General features: G+C 43.6%; 1 protein-coding gene across 3 annotated transcripts in view; it reads left to right on the top strand.

Moving 5' to 3' along the window:
• Positions 1-15,749, top strand: part of myo1g (myosin IG) — an 87,208-nt gene that overhangs the window by 52,359 nt on the left and 19,100 nt on the right. For 2 of the 3 annotated variants that reach the window (XR_005950127.1, XM_041248151.1), the window contains exons 14-22: positions 264-396; positions 2,215-2,381; positions 3,432-3,639; positions 4,099-4,322; positions 4,686-4,830; positions 8,927-9,031; positions 9,383-9,496; positions 11,612-11,749; positions 13,836-13,993. Coding sequence is in view for 2 of the 3 variants with exons in the window: in XM_041248151.1 (XP_041104085.1) it covers positions 264-396; positions 2,215-2,381; positions 3,432-3,639; positions 4,099-4,322; positions 4,686-4,830; positions 8,927-9,031; positions 9,383-9,496; positions 11,612-11,749; positions 13,836-13,993 (1,392 nt within the window). In the remaining variant the exon portion in view is untranslated. The remainder of the gene's footprint in view (positions 1-263; positions 397-2,214; positions 2,382-3,431; positions 3,640-4,098; positions 4,323-4,685; positions 4,831-8,926; positions 9,032-9,382; positions 9,497-11,611; positions 11,750-13,835; positions 13,994-15,749) is intronic. The other variant, XM_041248152.1, reaches the window with a different exon arrangement.

The following is a 15,749-nucleotide window of genomic DNA, read 5'->3' as shown; positions in this document are numbered from 1 at the left end:
AGCACAGTCCCAGAGTGGTAACAGTTGTTCCATAGCAGCACCATGCTGCCATATCATGACCCATGTTACCCTCTATCTGGACCCCTGTGCCCAATGTGTACCAGACCCACTCTGTGCAACACATTAAAGGTTAAAGCTATCACCCCTGTGGGGTATTGACCCAAGATTAAGGAACCTTGGAGTCTGTCTTCTCTCTCAGTCCTGCGCTAGTCCAGTCCTAACTATGTGCTCACTCTCCACCTCTCTCTCCCTCTCCCACACAGCTTGGACCCGGTGCTGCAGGAGATGTGGCCGGAGGGTCAGCTGAGCATCACTGAGGTGACCAAGCGCCCGCTGACCGCTGCCGTCCTCTTCAAGAACTCCATGATCTCTTTAGTGGAGAACCTGGCCTGTAAGGTGAGCCTCAACTCCAACATCAAGCTCAACTCCCAGACACACAGACACTTACACTGCACAGGCTTACACACACACACACACACACTAACACAAATATTTTACATGGCAGGCCTCAGCGTTCCCACAAGGAACTTTCTCTGGGGCCTGGAACATTCTCTGGGGTCCCCTGCCCACATTACACCCACAGCTACAACAACTGAAACTAAATGAAAAGGTGTTAAGGAATTTTTTAAAACTAAATCTAAGACATAGGGAGAGCGTCAAGCTTACTGGAACATATTAACTGAACCTAGTGGTGAAATACAGAATGTGTATGTATTTGTGGTAAAAGCATAGCTAGGTGCTGTAAAGCATAGTGAAGCTTTGTAAAGTATGGTTAGCATTGTTAAGCCCAGATAGATATGGTAAAGCACATGAAAAAGCATAGTAAACTATGGTAATGCATAGTATAACCAAGGGAAAGCATGGGAAAACTACAAAATCACCATGCAAATCTACTGTGGTAAAGGAGTAAGGCACAGAGAGTGCAGCTGGGCACACAAGTGTTGTGCTGCACTTGACAGGTCGGATTGTGCTTGCATGATCTCTTCGATAAATCCTGCTTTGCCCTTTTTTAAAGTTTGTGTGTCTCCTTGAATTATCTACATTCACAGCACTGGCAGCAGCAGCTTACCTGGAGCCTAGATTTATCATATTTCTGTGGCTTCGCTGTGAATTCCCAGTCGCCCTGTCTTCAACTCTTATTAATGGAACAGCCCCAGAGTGGATAAGAAGCAGGTCGCTTGCTCCTCCCTCCTCCCCTATGTCTCTTCTCCCCCTCCCCTCTCTATTCTTTCACCCCCATCTCCCTCCCCCTCTCCCTCTCTCGTTCCATGTTCTATTCCTGTTTCTGGGCCAACAGTGAAAGAGGGGAGACGAGGCACCTTGAAAGATCCTTGATTCCGTGCTGCTGCCTTTAACTCCCTCCCTGCCATGCTCTCATTTGGCAGCTCTGGAGCAGTGGAAGCTGCGCACATTAGAGCATAGAACTGTTGTTGATGACCAAGCTTCTAATCAAGGCCTTTGGTGTTCAGTATAAAATTCATGAGGTACACAAGGGGTCTACTCAATGGGTTAAACACCGACCTGAACACTGTCATTGTCTTGGGGAAAACCAACTTCAATCACAGTGTGTCTCTAATTCTCTTTAGTGTAGTTTTGTCTTTGAAAGGAAGTGAAATGCAGGGCTTTGCACAATTTTAATATTTAAACAATGGCTATATTTGGATCCACTATTGTTTAGCTCAATTGCAAGATTTCAAACATAATATTTATTGATATCAGAATAAACACTGGTGTGTATCCAGTTGCAATACAGACCCTTTGTTAAAGAGCAGGGTTCTACATCATAGGTTTTCCCCTCAATGTGTTTGGTTGGAAGCAGGCTGTCCTGAAAGCTTCTTCACTGCCTGGCAGCTCATCCTGACATATTTTGAATTTCCTACACCCAGTTCTCATTTTTACCTTCTGAATTATTTAAGAAATAACATCCAAAGCCCAAGGCGTTTCTCAAAATGTAGATTTCAAAATAACACATGTCACAGCAAATAAGTATTTATTTTCATTTTGAAAGATGCTACAGTATCTGGGAATACACTAGGTTAAGGAAAGTTCTCGGTTTACTAGCTTGTGAGACCTATCAGTGTATGGAAGTGCACGACAGGGAAGATTTATGGAATCCAACCTTGTGTCAGGCTTTCCGGAAATTTACTTAGGAATACGTGGCCCCTAGCACTCTGCAGTTTGTTGTACCCCTGGTATCCTGTCTGCCCATCACAGGAGCCCTACTATGTACGCTGCATCAAGCCCAACGAGGTGAAGTCTCCAGTTCAGTTTGATGAGCAGCGCTGTCGGCACCAGGTGGAGTACCTGGGTCTGCTGGAGAACGTGAGGGTGCGACGGGCTGGCTTTGCATACAGGCAGCCCTACGCCAGGTTCCTGCAGCGGTGAGTGCCTCAGTGCTGGGTGTACAGAGCTTACTTTATAAGAGCTTACCATAGTAAAAGCAGTCTAATAACGAAAGAAAGGTGAAGCATTGGTTTGAAAGGCAAAGACCAGATAGGTATGGCAAACCTTGGTAAAGTATGGTAATTGCAAAGTATAAAAATGGGCAAAAAGCATGGGAAAACTACAAAATTGCAGTGTAAATGTAACAGGAACTGGGCAACAAGGTCACCTCAAGGCTTCATCAAGTGTTTTTACATTAATGGTCAATTACGAAGTTTGCAATGGAGAGCTTTTAGTTGCGGTTATTCAAATACTGTGTTAAGATGCTTTGACTGAGTTAAATACTGCATAAATTAAGATTCTGTATAATTACATTAAAAAAAAAAAAGTTATAGCAATAATAATAACTTGGAAGGAATTCAAACATCCAAGAAAGGTAAGGGAACTGACAAGATCTAAGAAAATGTCATTTGAAGCTACCAGCTCTTTAATACTTTGTTCTTAAAGAAACGTTCTTAGTTTATCCTTGACGTTCATGTTGTGGTGATCCATGATCTGTTTCAGAATCATTAATCTAGGTAATGAGGAGTCCATGGCATGCCATGCAGGTGAGGGTACAGAATGGTTTGCAGTCATCATGTTACTTATGTCTTATTTCTGTTTTGTCTAATGTTATGGGTTTCAAATCATAGGGTGTAACAATTAGTTTGTACAATATTAGAATATAAAGCCAGGGGCTAAGTGCTAAAGAAAAGTCAGCATCCAAATACTCCCACACAGTTCCTGGCTGCATATTGAATGGTTTGGTATAGTTCTGCAGGTGCACAAGATTCAGCTTGGCGCATATTCCTCGTGAACTGGTGTTTATACTTTTATACAAAACCAGTCCTCTAGTGCATTACAAACAGCAGGTTCTAAACAATCATGTCTCATCTCATATTTACGGAGGCTCATTGAGAACAGGAAAAAATCTGAGTAAAAATGAATCATTTCAAGATCACATAATTCACTTTGGTTTGAAATATCAACCCTGTGTCTCTGCCTGTCAGGTACAAGATGACCTGTGAGTACACCTGGCCCAATCACCTGATGGAGACCGACCGGGAGGCTGTGGAGGCCATCATCACACAGCATGACTTCCAGGGTGACGTGGCATACGGGCTCTCCAAGGTGTTTCTGCGCACACCCCAGACCCTCTTCACTCTGGAGAGTGAGAGAGCAGCCCTCATCCCCATCATAGTCCTCTTCCTGCAGAAGGTAGGGGGGCTTCATTCCATCTTCCATTTACCCCTCCCCCCCTGTCCCCACCTCCGTCACTCGGCTGTAACAAGTAGACCATGCTGCCTCACAGTTCCTTTAGCTCTAAACATTGGACCACACTGCCTCCCAGTCCCTCAGCTCTAACTGCTAGACCTCACAGTCTCCCAGCCCCTCAGCTCTAATCACTAGACCACATTGCCTCCCAGCCCCTCAGCTCTAACCACTAGACCACAATGCCTCCCAGCCCTTCAGCTCTAACCACTAGGCCACACTGTCTTTCTGCCACAAAGCTCTAACCACTAGACCACACTGAATCCCATCCCCTTAGCTCTAACCACTAGACCACACTGCCTCCCTCCCTGCCCCCCACTGCCTAATTATGTCTCTGGTAGTCAGGCTGGACTGGGAGCAGGTAGTCACAGACAGGCAATGCTGATGTGCTGTGTTGTTTCTCAGGTGTGGCGTGGAGCCCTGGCCCGGAAGCGTTGCCGTGGGATGCGGGCAGTCTACTGCATCATGAGCTGCTTCAAGCGGCACAAGGTAAAGGCTCACTTCAGAGAGGTGGAGAAGAGGTTTGCCAACGTGCGCAACATGAGTGACTACGGCAAGAGCATCGAGTGGCCCACTCCCCCGGCCGTGCTGCTGCAGTTCCATGAGAACACCAAGTACCTGTTCCGCAGGTACACACCTAATCGCTCCGTCTGCCTGTCTGCCTGTCTGTCTGTCAGGAATAGACTACCAGCTGTTCTGCTACCCCACCCTCCCTCCCCTCCTCTGCCTGTCTGATGGAATAGACACCCACATGCTATTGCAGTACTTCTTGTGTCTGTCTCTATTTCCCAAATCAATCACAAGTGAGCTAAGCAGCAGCAGCAGTGCCAAGCCTGGTCAGTACTGGTCAATATTTCATTATATTTTTTCATTATATTGGTCATTATATTTTTTCACTCCTGTGCTGTCTGGATCTCTCTACTGTAGCTGTGTAAAATGCATAACTGCGTAGAGTAAATTTAATGGAAGCTCTCACCGCCCCTCCTCCCAAGGTGGCGGGCTCGTCAGATCATCAAGAACATCCCCCCCTCCCACATGCCGGAGGTGCGCGCCAAGGTGGCGGCCATGGAGGTTCTGAGAGGGGAGCGACTGGACTGGGGCTACAGCAGGACCTGGGAGCGAGACTACCTTTCCAGTGTGAGTACACACTGACATACACCTTCATTCACCCCCACTCATTCACCCTTACTCACTCCCTGCAGCTGTGGTCTGCAGAGATCAAGACGCTTCCACCCAAAAACACAGACCACTCCCATAGCACCGTCAATAGGGTACAGAGCAGCATGGTCAGCAAGAAGGATGCGATGTGAAGGGTTTAAATAGTACTGCAGATACAGATATGTAAAGCGGTGTTAACACTGTCCAAAGAATGTTTACAGACAGTGAAAGGAAGTACTTCTTAGATGTAGGGAGGATGAGTGGATGACAGAAAAGCTACTGCCTCCACACAGCCAGTCTGCAGCCCAGGCCATCTGTATCAAGCACTTACACACTCACAGAGCTGCAGTACCACAGGATGACCCACTAGTGGCTGCTGTGGCCAATCTGTGCAGTACACTTTATAGAATAGAAAGAGATTGGGGGGCAGGCTGTGTATAATCGTAGTGTTCGTGACCCCAACCAGGTATTTCATATTCCATTAATCAGACATCCAGTGAGATTCAGAGTCTGCCCTCGAAAGCCTGTTGGAGTCACACTCCTGCCTACATTCCCAACTTCATTTTACCTGGGATTGTTTTTCTAGCAATACTAAAGAGAATTGGACAGCCATATAAGTAATTACTGTTTGTTAGAAAAAAAGCTTGACTGGAAAAATAAAAACTATGTTACCATCTTGAACATTTGGAGAGGAGAGAGAGTAGAGAGAGAGGATGAAAGAGGACAATAGATGATAAAATAGGAGATGAGAGGAGAGAGAGACAGGAGAGGGGATGAAAGAGGACAATAGATGATAAAATAAGGGATGAGAGGAGAGGATGAGAGGTGAAGAGAGGGAGTGGAGTAAGGGAGACTGAAGCAGAGCTCATCTGTATTGTAGTGATCGCCACGTTTATGCAGTGATAGCTGCTCTGTGATCAGTGTTATTAAGGCAATCACAAAATGAAAAATTAGCAAAGAAAAGTGTACTCTTCAGTTGGTATGTAGTGGTACAATGCTTTGCCCCACTGTACTTGAAGTTTTCTTATGGCAGTTACCAACTGGAGTTACAGATTACCAAGATCTACAATAAACTTTTTGTTTAATTCTGTATGGTCAATAAAATATATATTGTGGAACAGCAGTGGGTGGAAAGGTGTAGTCCTTGGGTTTTAGAGGAAGATACAGAACTACATCCTCCAGAATGCCCCAGGCTGATTATTAACCCTTTGCGGTCCATTTATTCAGCGCTTGTCGGGTGCGTCAGGTCCAATTTATTTTCACACACGCTGTTTATTTTACACGCGCTGTTTAAAATATTTTCCTTTTTAGAGTAAAACGGGTTTAAAAGGCACTGAATCGCAAAAGGACACTCAGTACTGTATCTCCAGCCAAGCCTCACCCCTTGTTTACTGTATTTTTCACATACCTCTTTATAGATGTGCATACTGATAAATCCTCTCCTAATCCTCAATAATGCGATCCAAGTCATTATTTTATTACTATAACATCTCAAAAAGCTCTGCAAATGTCCGTGATATTCTTTGAGCACTGGATGCAGAAGCAGCTGTCTCCTTTGATTATGTCCATGTTATATCTGTAGTGCATGGGGCTATCAGATAGGCCCTTTTTCCATTTCATTTGGCTCCTATCTGAGGTTTTCTCATCTTTTTCCAGAGAAAAAATGATAGAGACCTGTGCTTTACATCTTTTTGATGATCAGACTAGAAAGGGAAAATTGTAATGTCGGACGTGGTCCCACATAGGCCTGGAAAGGGTTAAGCCAATAACAAAGGACACCTGCCTGTAATTTAGGCAGGCAGGTGTATATAAGAAGGTCAAAATGTTGGTTAGTTGTCTGTGTGAAGGCTTAGGCCTGTGGCGAGACCTACGCCGTGGGTAAATAAAGGCCTGTGTGAGGCCTGCCTGAGTCCTTCGTATAGCCAATTTCTTTGAACCTGAAGAAAAAGGTAATATTATTGTGTATAACTTGTCTTGTGAGCAAGTAATGTATAGCTCAGTAAGTGGCTTAGCCATCCAGTTTTATAGTTTAGGACTGGGAAAAGTTTAGTAGCTCTCATTGGTGGAGTTAGGCTTGTTTTGTTTATTTGCGTTAATAAAAGTGCACAGAAGGCACTAAACTGCAGTTCCTGTGTCTGGATCTATTATTTCAAGAGAGCAGACCAGTCTTGGAAGGGATGCTACGCCACACGTGGTGTCAGGAAGTGTGATAGTGCCCCCTACTGACCCAGTATGGAACTGTAGGGAAAACAATAAATACTCTAAATACGTTGCTGCCACCGGAACCAGAGTTGCTGCTGCCAAAGAAAAAGAACAGACCTACCACTGGAGAGACTGCCATGATTTCCTGTCATATTGGTGTAAACTCTGAAGAGTTTGGATGTGGATGGCAAGATTGCCTAAAACAAAGCCAGAGAGACAGGAGCTGCTGCTGTGTGCAGAGCCAGTTGCAGAAAGCCTGCTGTCTCCAGATCCAGTGTCAGAAGGAGAAGCCTTGCAGTCTCCAGATCCAGTGTCAGGGAGAGGCCCCGCTGTCTCCAGATCCAGTGTCAGAAGGAGAAGCCTTGCTCTCTCCAGATCCAGTGTCAGAGGGAGATGCCCTGCTATCTCCAGATCCAGTGTCAGAGGGAGAAGCCCTGCTCTCTCCAGATCCAGTGTCAGAGGGAGAAGCCTTGCTGTCTCCAGATCCAGTGTCAGAGGGAGAAGCCCCGCTGTCTCCAGATCCAGTGTCAGAGGGAGAAGCCCCGCTGTCTCCAGATCCAGTGTCAGAGGGAGAAGCCTTGCTGTCTCCAGATCCAGTGTCAGAGGGAGAAGCCCCGCTGTCTCCAGATCCAGTGTCAGAGGGAGAAGCCCCGCTGTCTCCAGATCCAGTGTCAGAGGGAGAAGCCCCGCTGTCTCCAGATCCAGTGTCAGAGGGAGAAGCCCCGCTGTCTCCAGATCCAGTGTCAGAGGGAGAAGCCCCGCTGTCTCCAGATCCAGTGTCAGAGGGAGAAGCCCCGCTGTCTCCAGATCCAGTGTCAGAGGGAGAAGCCTTGCTGTCTCCAGATCCAGTGTCAGAGGGAGAAGCCCCGCTGTCTCCAGATCCAGTGTCAGAGGGAGAAGCCCCGCTGTCTCCAGATCCAGTGTCAGAGGTAGTTGCCGCACAGTTCCTGTGTATGGGTTTAATATTTGAAAGGCGTAGACCAGCTTTGGCCAGGACACTACTGTGATGTGGCGTTATATATATATTTTTATATATATATATATATATATATATATATATATATATATATATATATTTGCATCTTTGATATTGAACCCATACAAATCAATAGTGCAGCTCCAAGTAAAGGCATTCTCCTGATTTCTTGGACACTACTTTGCTGGCTCTCTTTTTTACTTCCCCCAGTCTTCTTTCAGCCTTTATTACTGAAAGAAGCCATTGTTGAGAGGGAGAGAGAGACATAAAGGGAGAGAGAGAGAGAGTGATAAAGCAACATCACAAGTTTCTTATTATCAATTTATCTTCCCAGAACAGCAGGAGCTTTTTTCCCCCTCGCAGATGGGTACCAACATTCCCAGTCCATTCATAACCTCAGGTCTCAAGTTCCGCTCTCCGCTGGTGGTTCTGTAAAAGGCTTTCAGGCTGAAGGCAGCATTTCAATTGAAAGCAGTTGAAGGTTTTATTTTGTCCAGTTCAGTACTGTATTTAAATTGTTTAATGCAATGCCAAGGCCAGGCCATTAGAAAGAGAAACTCCGGATGCAGAAGCTGGCACTCCATTCTGGATCAAATTGACTGCTCGCCCTTAATTATACATATCCGGTCAATCAAATTGCACACAGGTTGTGGACATGCTCAAACAGCCCCTCCACAATGCCTGGTCTGTGCAGCTTTTACACAAGGATCCCCCCTCACCCATGTCCTATTACTGTATGCCTTATGTCTTTCAGCACTAACTTTATAGACTACCCAAGGAAAACTAATTCTATTGTTTCACTGTCTTGTACTGAAAAATAAATAAAGCTGAGCCTAGACCAGTCTGCACCAGCAGCGCACCACCAGTATATTAATTATTGTTTGCTTGTTTTGCCAGGCGAAGGAGAACACACAGATGTGCACACAGTTTGTGAAGGTGGCGAAGGAGCTGAAAAGCAAAGACAAGTACAACACTGTTCTCTTCTCCTGCCTGATCCGCAAGGTATGAACATGGTATTGCACTACCACTGCATTAGACAACACCCATACAAACTGCATTCACTGAACTATACCTTTAACATCTAGATTACACCCTTACTAGAAAGTTCCTTTACCATCTTCACCATAGCATACTGCACTAATAGCACATAATCACTAAACTACACCATTATTATCTAGACTATAGCCGTACCCTCTAGGCTAGACTGTCGCCTCACTAGACTACACTCACCTTCTAGACTAGACTGCCAGCTCTCTAGACTACACCCTTACCAACTACACCGAATTAGCCCCACATTCACTACCCAGCATTGTCATCGCTCTCATCCCACTGCTCTGTGACTCTGCTCCCCAGGTGAACCGCTTCAATAAGAGTAAGGACCGGGCTCTGCTTCTCACAGACAGGCACTTGTACAAACTGGAGCCGCGCAAGAACTTCAAACTGCTGAAGAGCCTGCCTCTGGAGAGTGTGAGTGCCAGAGAGCCCTTCACTCTTTTTTATGTTTAATAGTAGCTCCAATCGTGTGTAGGGTGTCTCGTATTACATCAGAAATCATTTCACAGTTTGAGTAGTTAGCTGCACTTTGCGGCCCTGCATATGATGTAACCTCTTTTATGTCATCAGCACTGTTGAATTTTATTTAAAGCACAGTATACACCAGGTAAATCATACAAAAGACAACTGAATTGAAAGTTTTTTTTTTTAGTTTTTTTTTTGTGAGGAGGAACAGGAACATTAAACTTCACATAATGGAATGCCTCAAGCGGCTGTATACAATCAATAATTGGAGAGATTAAAAGCACAAAATGACCTCATGAGTATTGTAACTCCTGGCGGGCCTGTAGCTTTGAACATTCAGTTCTAAGACTTTCAGTGATACTTCTTATAACATCAAAGAAACTGAGAAAATGTTTAGCCAATTTTTTCTAAAAGTTACAAAATGATCTGACTTCTTGAAATGAAAAGAAAACTGTTTATGTTGCAAAACTATTAAGACATTACTTTTATGTTCATAAATTACAAATTTTTCTTTTAGTAACTTCAATATGGATTACAGACATCGATAAATCAGGCCAGATATACTTTGTCAAAGAATCAAATGTAAAACAGAAAATAATAATCTTTCCACACCTTAGGTAGTGCCTGTGTATCGGTGTAAGCAAGCATAACTTTGAATATCATGGAATGCGTGTTATTCTGTATGAGTTTAACTGTGTGTCATTGCTTCGACCCTGGACCCGTCAACCCACTTTAGCCCTGTCAGGTGAGGTGCTGCAGTCTCCTTTTTGTCTGTGTGAGAGGCCTGCCTGGTGTGACAGGGAGGAGGACCACCTGGCTTGACAAGGAGGAGGCTGCCTGTCAACCATGTACCCTGAAAGCGAGCATCTAACCAGGCTTATCCAGGCTTGGCTATAGAATTTTTTAACCTCATCTCATTGCACTGTTCCCCCCTTTAACCTCTATGAGATTCGAGTCACAGCAGTAGTTGGGCCCAAACTGGCAAGCAGTAAATACTGTATCACAGGTGCTAATTGGAGACAGCAGTGAGCTCTTCAGACTCCACTCCTATCTTCTTCCTGCTCTGTAATCACTGCACATTTCTGTGTTAAAAAAAAACAGCAATGTTATGAAAATTAAAATGTAGGGGACTATATTTTCACTGCATTTACTGCAGTCTTTAACTCCTGTTTTTTGAAAAATTAAAATTGAAGTAATGTATAAAACTGAGAAACAAACAATTTAAGAGTGCTTAAGAGACCTTCTATTACACTGCTTCAAGTCAAAAGACGTTTTTCTCCTTTCCAAAAATAGGAGTTAAAGACGCAATGAAGCGCACTTCTCGTAGACTAGGGTGCCCCTGAAGTGCGCTCCCTGTAGGGAAGGTAGGATGTCTCAATGAAGCACACTTCTCATAATGTAGGTAGGTTGCTCTGATCTCTCCATCTGCTCGCTCCACTCTCAGGCTCACAGCTGAGCTATTAATACACACTGCCTGAGTGGCTTTTCACACATAGTGCATCTTCTACATAGAGGCTGTGATAATCCAATAAGAGTGAAGCAGTGCCAGGGCTAAATCGCTCTCTCTCTCTCTCTGACAGATGGGTTAATTTTTTATTCTGTGATGCTTGTCAATTCTTTGACCCAACTGTCCGACTACTACAGGTTGTGCCCAAATATCACCTGGTCAGGTTTGAGTCAAGCCTGCTTCTAGTGGCCTGCAGGGATGCCAGGTTGATGAGGGCTACCATTTGCTTGTTTTTGTCTTCTTCATTTAGCAAAAGTAAATTGTTCATGATGGTTATGACAAGAAAAAAGCTTTGAGTGGAAAGTGTGAAAGGATGAACAGACTTTGAGTCAAAATGATGTTGATGGTGACTGCTTTTGAACAACATTTAGTGAGGTTTCTAATTCTCTCCCTGCATAACCCTTTGTACAATGGACAGATGCATATTTATAAACGTGGTCAATCATGGTAAACTGTGGTAAATGCATAGTATATAACCATGGGAAAACTGCAAAATGAATGTACAGATGTACCATGGTAAACTTTTCTAAGGGAGTGACTGTTCATTTCTCCACAAGTTGACCGGAAGGAAAAAAAAATATTGTAACATGACTCAGGAGAACAGAAGCATCTTTGAGAGAGTAATCAACAGAGAGAGAACACAGCTACATTACAGTACAAGCCTGGGGTTGTTTGTGTTCAGCTGCTTCCTGCATGTGAGTGTGGGAAACTTAATGTGTCTGTTAAATAAGAAAATGTTGTTATGCTGTGTATTTTTTTTAACTTAAGGTGGTATTAGGATAGGGTTAATAAAAAGAGTTTTCTATGGCCTCCTTAAGACAAAGGCAAGTCTGTGAAAAGTCACTGAGAAGATAGACTATGGTATGTGAAGGCTGTTTGAAATGTTTGCAGCAGCGTTAGCCAGCAGATGCAGACACAGAAATTTTGAACCATTTATATATAATCTTGTGTACGATTTAAACTCACATATTTAGAGAGTGTACTGAGTTTTAGGGGGACAGTGTAAACTGTTTCTGTACCTGCAAGGTTATAGCTTCTAATGCTGGTTTGAAACAGAATTATTTTGCTAGCTTACATGATAAAGATACAAAGCAAACAGAATGTTGAAGATAAGCAGATGTTAAAACTAAGGAAGTATTATGAAACTTAATGACTGGTGCAAAACAATGTGGGTTGTTGAGGAATGATGTAATGAAGTAAGTGCTGCATAAAAACAGGCATTTTAGAGCTCTTTGTTAAAGCAGGAATAATTAAGTAAGAACTGCAGATTGTCTCTCCAGAATAGGTAAATATCCCCTTATTCTGTATTTATAATGCATGTTGTTAATCAAGTCTAGTTTGACTTGTAGTGAGTAGATTCATTGGGTTTAATCCACAAATAACACTCACAAAAGTGAAACACAGTTAACATGTCTGTGGAAAGCCTGCACAGTGATGTTACAATGGAATTACATCAGGTAACAACAACATGTTTACAAGAGCATTGATGTGTAACTACACAGTGGTTGCACGTAAGAGCAGGAACCATTGATAGTCACCCAGTTATTGCCATGTTATTACATAACATACCATTGGTAATTTGATGGCATTTTTGAACAGGGTTTGCTCGGTGAATGCATAAGTAAGACGCAACAGTTATATTTTGCCCACACCAGAACTGAGTGCAGACCTGTAGTGTCCTGTGTAGAAGGAAGAGAAATAACATGCGTTACCTCACCACATGACTCAGTCCAAGATGACAGACGGACCTAGCTGTGATGGCGTGGACTGACCATCACAACCAGCAAGTGGATTGCTTAACCAGCTTGTTCGTGCTGGTCGCCTGAATCCCTTCCAGTATCATGGCAGGCATCTAGAACAAGACCCATTTTGCGGCCATTACGAAATGGCAACATGTAGGCCCCGTGGTAAACTGGGTGTGCAGCATCAACATTGTGACGCTGGCACCGGGCACTGGGTTAATTAATATACATGTTAACAGAGGACTGTTCCTGAAACAGTACTGTATCTTCTTTGAAACATAACCTTCTTGTTGTGTGCAATTCTATTTATTAACCACAATGTGGGTCCAATCCAATGCTTACTGCAAGCCTTCCTTTGATGTTGGTGCCAAATATGTATATTAATAACTCCCACCTTCTTCTTCTTCTTCTTCTTCTTCTTCTTCTTCTTAGCAGTAGCCGTTTACAGCTCTATAGATTATATTAGAACTATTAGACAAAAAGGTGTTTGTTGAAAATATCAGTTTATTAAAAGCATACCTGGAAGAAAATAGTGCAAACAGGAAAATTAATCAAATACCAGAACAGCATCTCGACAACATACTGGCGAAATGTACCTGTATCCGCGGTATACTGGAAAGCATAGACAGGTATTTAAATAACACAAATATAAATTCAATTTACTATGGTAACCAAACGGACTTCACAAAAACCAAACAAAGTTTAGTGGCAAAACAAAAGCATGACAAAAAACAAGGGAAGGGAAATGGTCATAAGTGCTGCTTTTTCAAGCTAAATAGCTACAACTAATTGTAACAAATAAACTATACCAAAGTGTGCAATAAAAAGCCTGTAGTTGTATCTCGGGCTTCTGGTGACATGGATACTCGACCTTCGGTCTCGTCATTTATCTTGCCACCAGAAGCCTCGATACGATTACAGGCTTATTATGCACATTTTGGTTTATTATTATTATTATTATTATTATTATTATTATCATCAGTATTTTCCTTGCTGTAGAAGAAGTTCAGTGTGTGTGTGTGCTCTGCTGTCTCTGCAGGTGAATGGTGTGAGCGTGACCTGCAGCCGGGACCAGCTGGTGGTGTTCCACACGGTGCAGAAGGATGACATGCTGACCTGTCTGCAGAGAGTGCAAGGCTGTGAGAATGAGGACCGTGTCGGGGAGCTGCTGGGTGTGCTCGCTGACCACTTCAAACGGTCAGTCCTCTACATCAATTGCACTCCACTGCAGGAGGACCTGCATATCTGCTTCGCTCTCTCTGAAAAAGAGGTCCTACCACACACACACACACACGCATACATACACACACTTACAGTCATTGAAACTGAATAAGGGTAGCACACTCTTTTACACTCCAGGTGGTAATCATACAGGATAAAACTCTCCACCTATATAAAAGGACTCTGATTCTGACCTTGAAAATGCAAGTTGTTCGATATGCTTTGTCTTACGGTCATGGTTAATAAAACACTCATCATGGAAAGCTGGTATTTGATATGTGACAGTAATATTATTTTCACTTGGAAGTGCTTTCAGCTTTGCTCTTTAACCTGCATGGTAGCTCCGATAATTGACTGCGTTGAATCATGGGAGAATCAAGTCACTCACAGGAGACACAGCGATTACTTTTGGCTTGCAAAGGCTGCTGGGAGATAGAGTTCCCAAGAAACGTATTGCAGTTAGTTGAGCAGCGATTACGAGGAACAATTAAGCGGTAAAGCAAGCGCAGTAAACCAGCATTCACACTACGGAGTTGTTGCTAAAGATTCCCTCCACATTTATTTCAGTTTCTAAGAGGTTGTTTTACAGGATAACAATGTGGACTCCTCTTCCACTGGGTCCTCTTGGGACAATCAGGGGCTGCGATCTTGGGTTATAGGTCATCGTTGGAACATTTAGAAATGTGAGAGTGATGCTGAGGCCATTACCCTGGAAAAGGAGTTAGCTGAAGTGTGTGTTCATGGTGCCTGGAGCATGAAGCAAGACATTGTGTTAATTTGTTAAACAGCTTAGTTTAAGGGGGCTGGCTCCCGAGTGGCACTCTGCGGGAGAAAATTAGTGGTAAAATAATTGGTGAATCCAAGTTTTTAAAAAATGAATAAATAAAAAAAAATATATACAGCTTAGTTTACAGTGGCAGAGGCCGGGCATGTCTTGTGAGTTCTGTGGCTGTGTCATTAATCATAAATGCCACAATTCTAAAGGTTTACTGGCAGTATCCCATGGTATACACATAGCAAAGTACTGTAATGCATAGTTAAAACATGGCAAAGCACCGAAGAGCATGGCAAACTCATATTTCAATGAAAAGTTTTGGGTTTATTGTGAACTGATGGATTTGGTGCTTGGGAAAGGGGAGGGACGGATAGCACTGGGGATTGCAGCTGTCCATTTGTCCGTCTGTCCCCAAGTTAAGTACATACACAGCAGGGGTTGAATTTAATCTGTTAAAGGGGAGGTACCCCAACATCTCCCCTTCCCTGCAGGTATACACAATGTTGTCACCCCTCTGCTGAGAGGAAGCTCTTCAAACCAGACGGATAATTCAATTGAGGATTCATGAGTCGGGAACAGCTCGTTCAGCCGACAGACAGATATAAATAGAACAGTTTCCAGCTGCTGTGCGACAGCCAGCCTCATAGATCCTAATTGTTGTGTTTTTCTAAACCGTAAATCCAACATCACCGTCCATTAATAATAACTTCTGATTCCAGCTGCCTAGGAAACATTGCTGTCATGACAGCAGGAAAGGAGGAGACTGCTCAGGATCTCAGGTCTCAATCCTGCCTCTTCTACCTGTGCCCTGCTTGGTCTGAGTGTGTGGGCTGTGTCAGTGCTGTGCCAACTGCCAGCACCTCATACAGTACTAATTACACTTATTTTAGACTGTCTAGAATCTTTCAGCCAGTCAGAGTGAATCTTTTTTGTCTGCTTTAGTCCAGGATATATCAA

Source organism: Polyodon spathula, chromosome 4 (genome assembly GCF_017654505.1).
Source record: "Polyodon spathula isolate WHYD16114869_AA chromosome 4, ASM1765450v1, whole genome shotgun sequence".
NCBI classification, from domain to species: domain Eukaryota; kingdom Metazoa; phylum Chordata; class Actinopteri; order Acipenseriformes; family Polyodontidae; genus Polyodon; species Polyodon spathula.
This window is presented reverse-complemented; position numbering and strand designations above follow the sequence as displayed.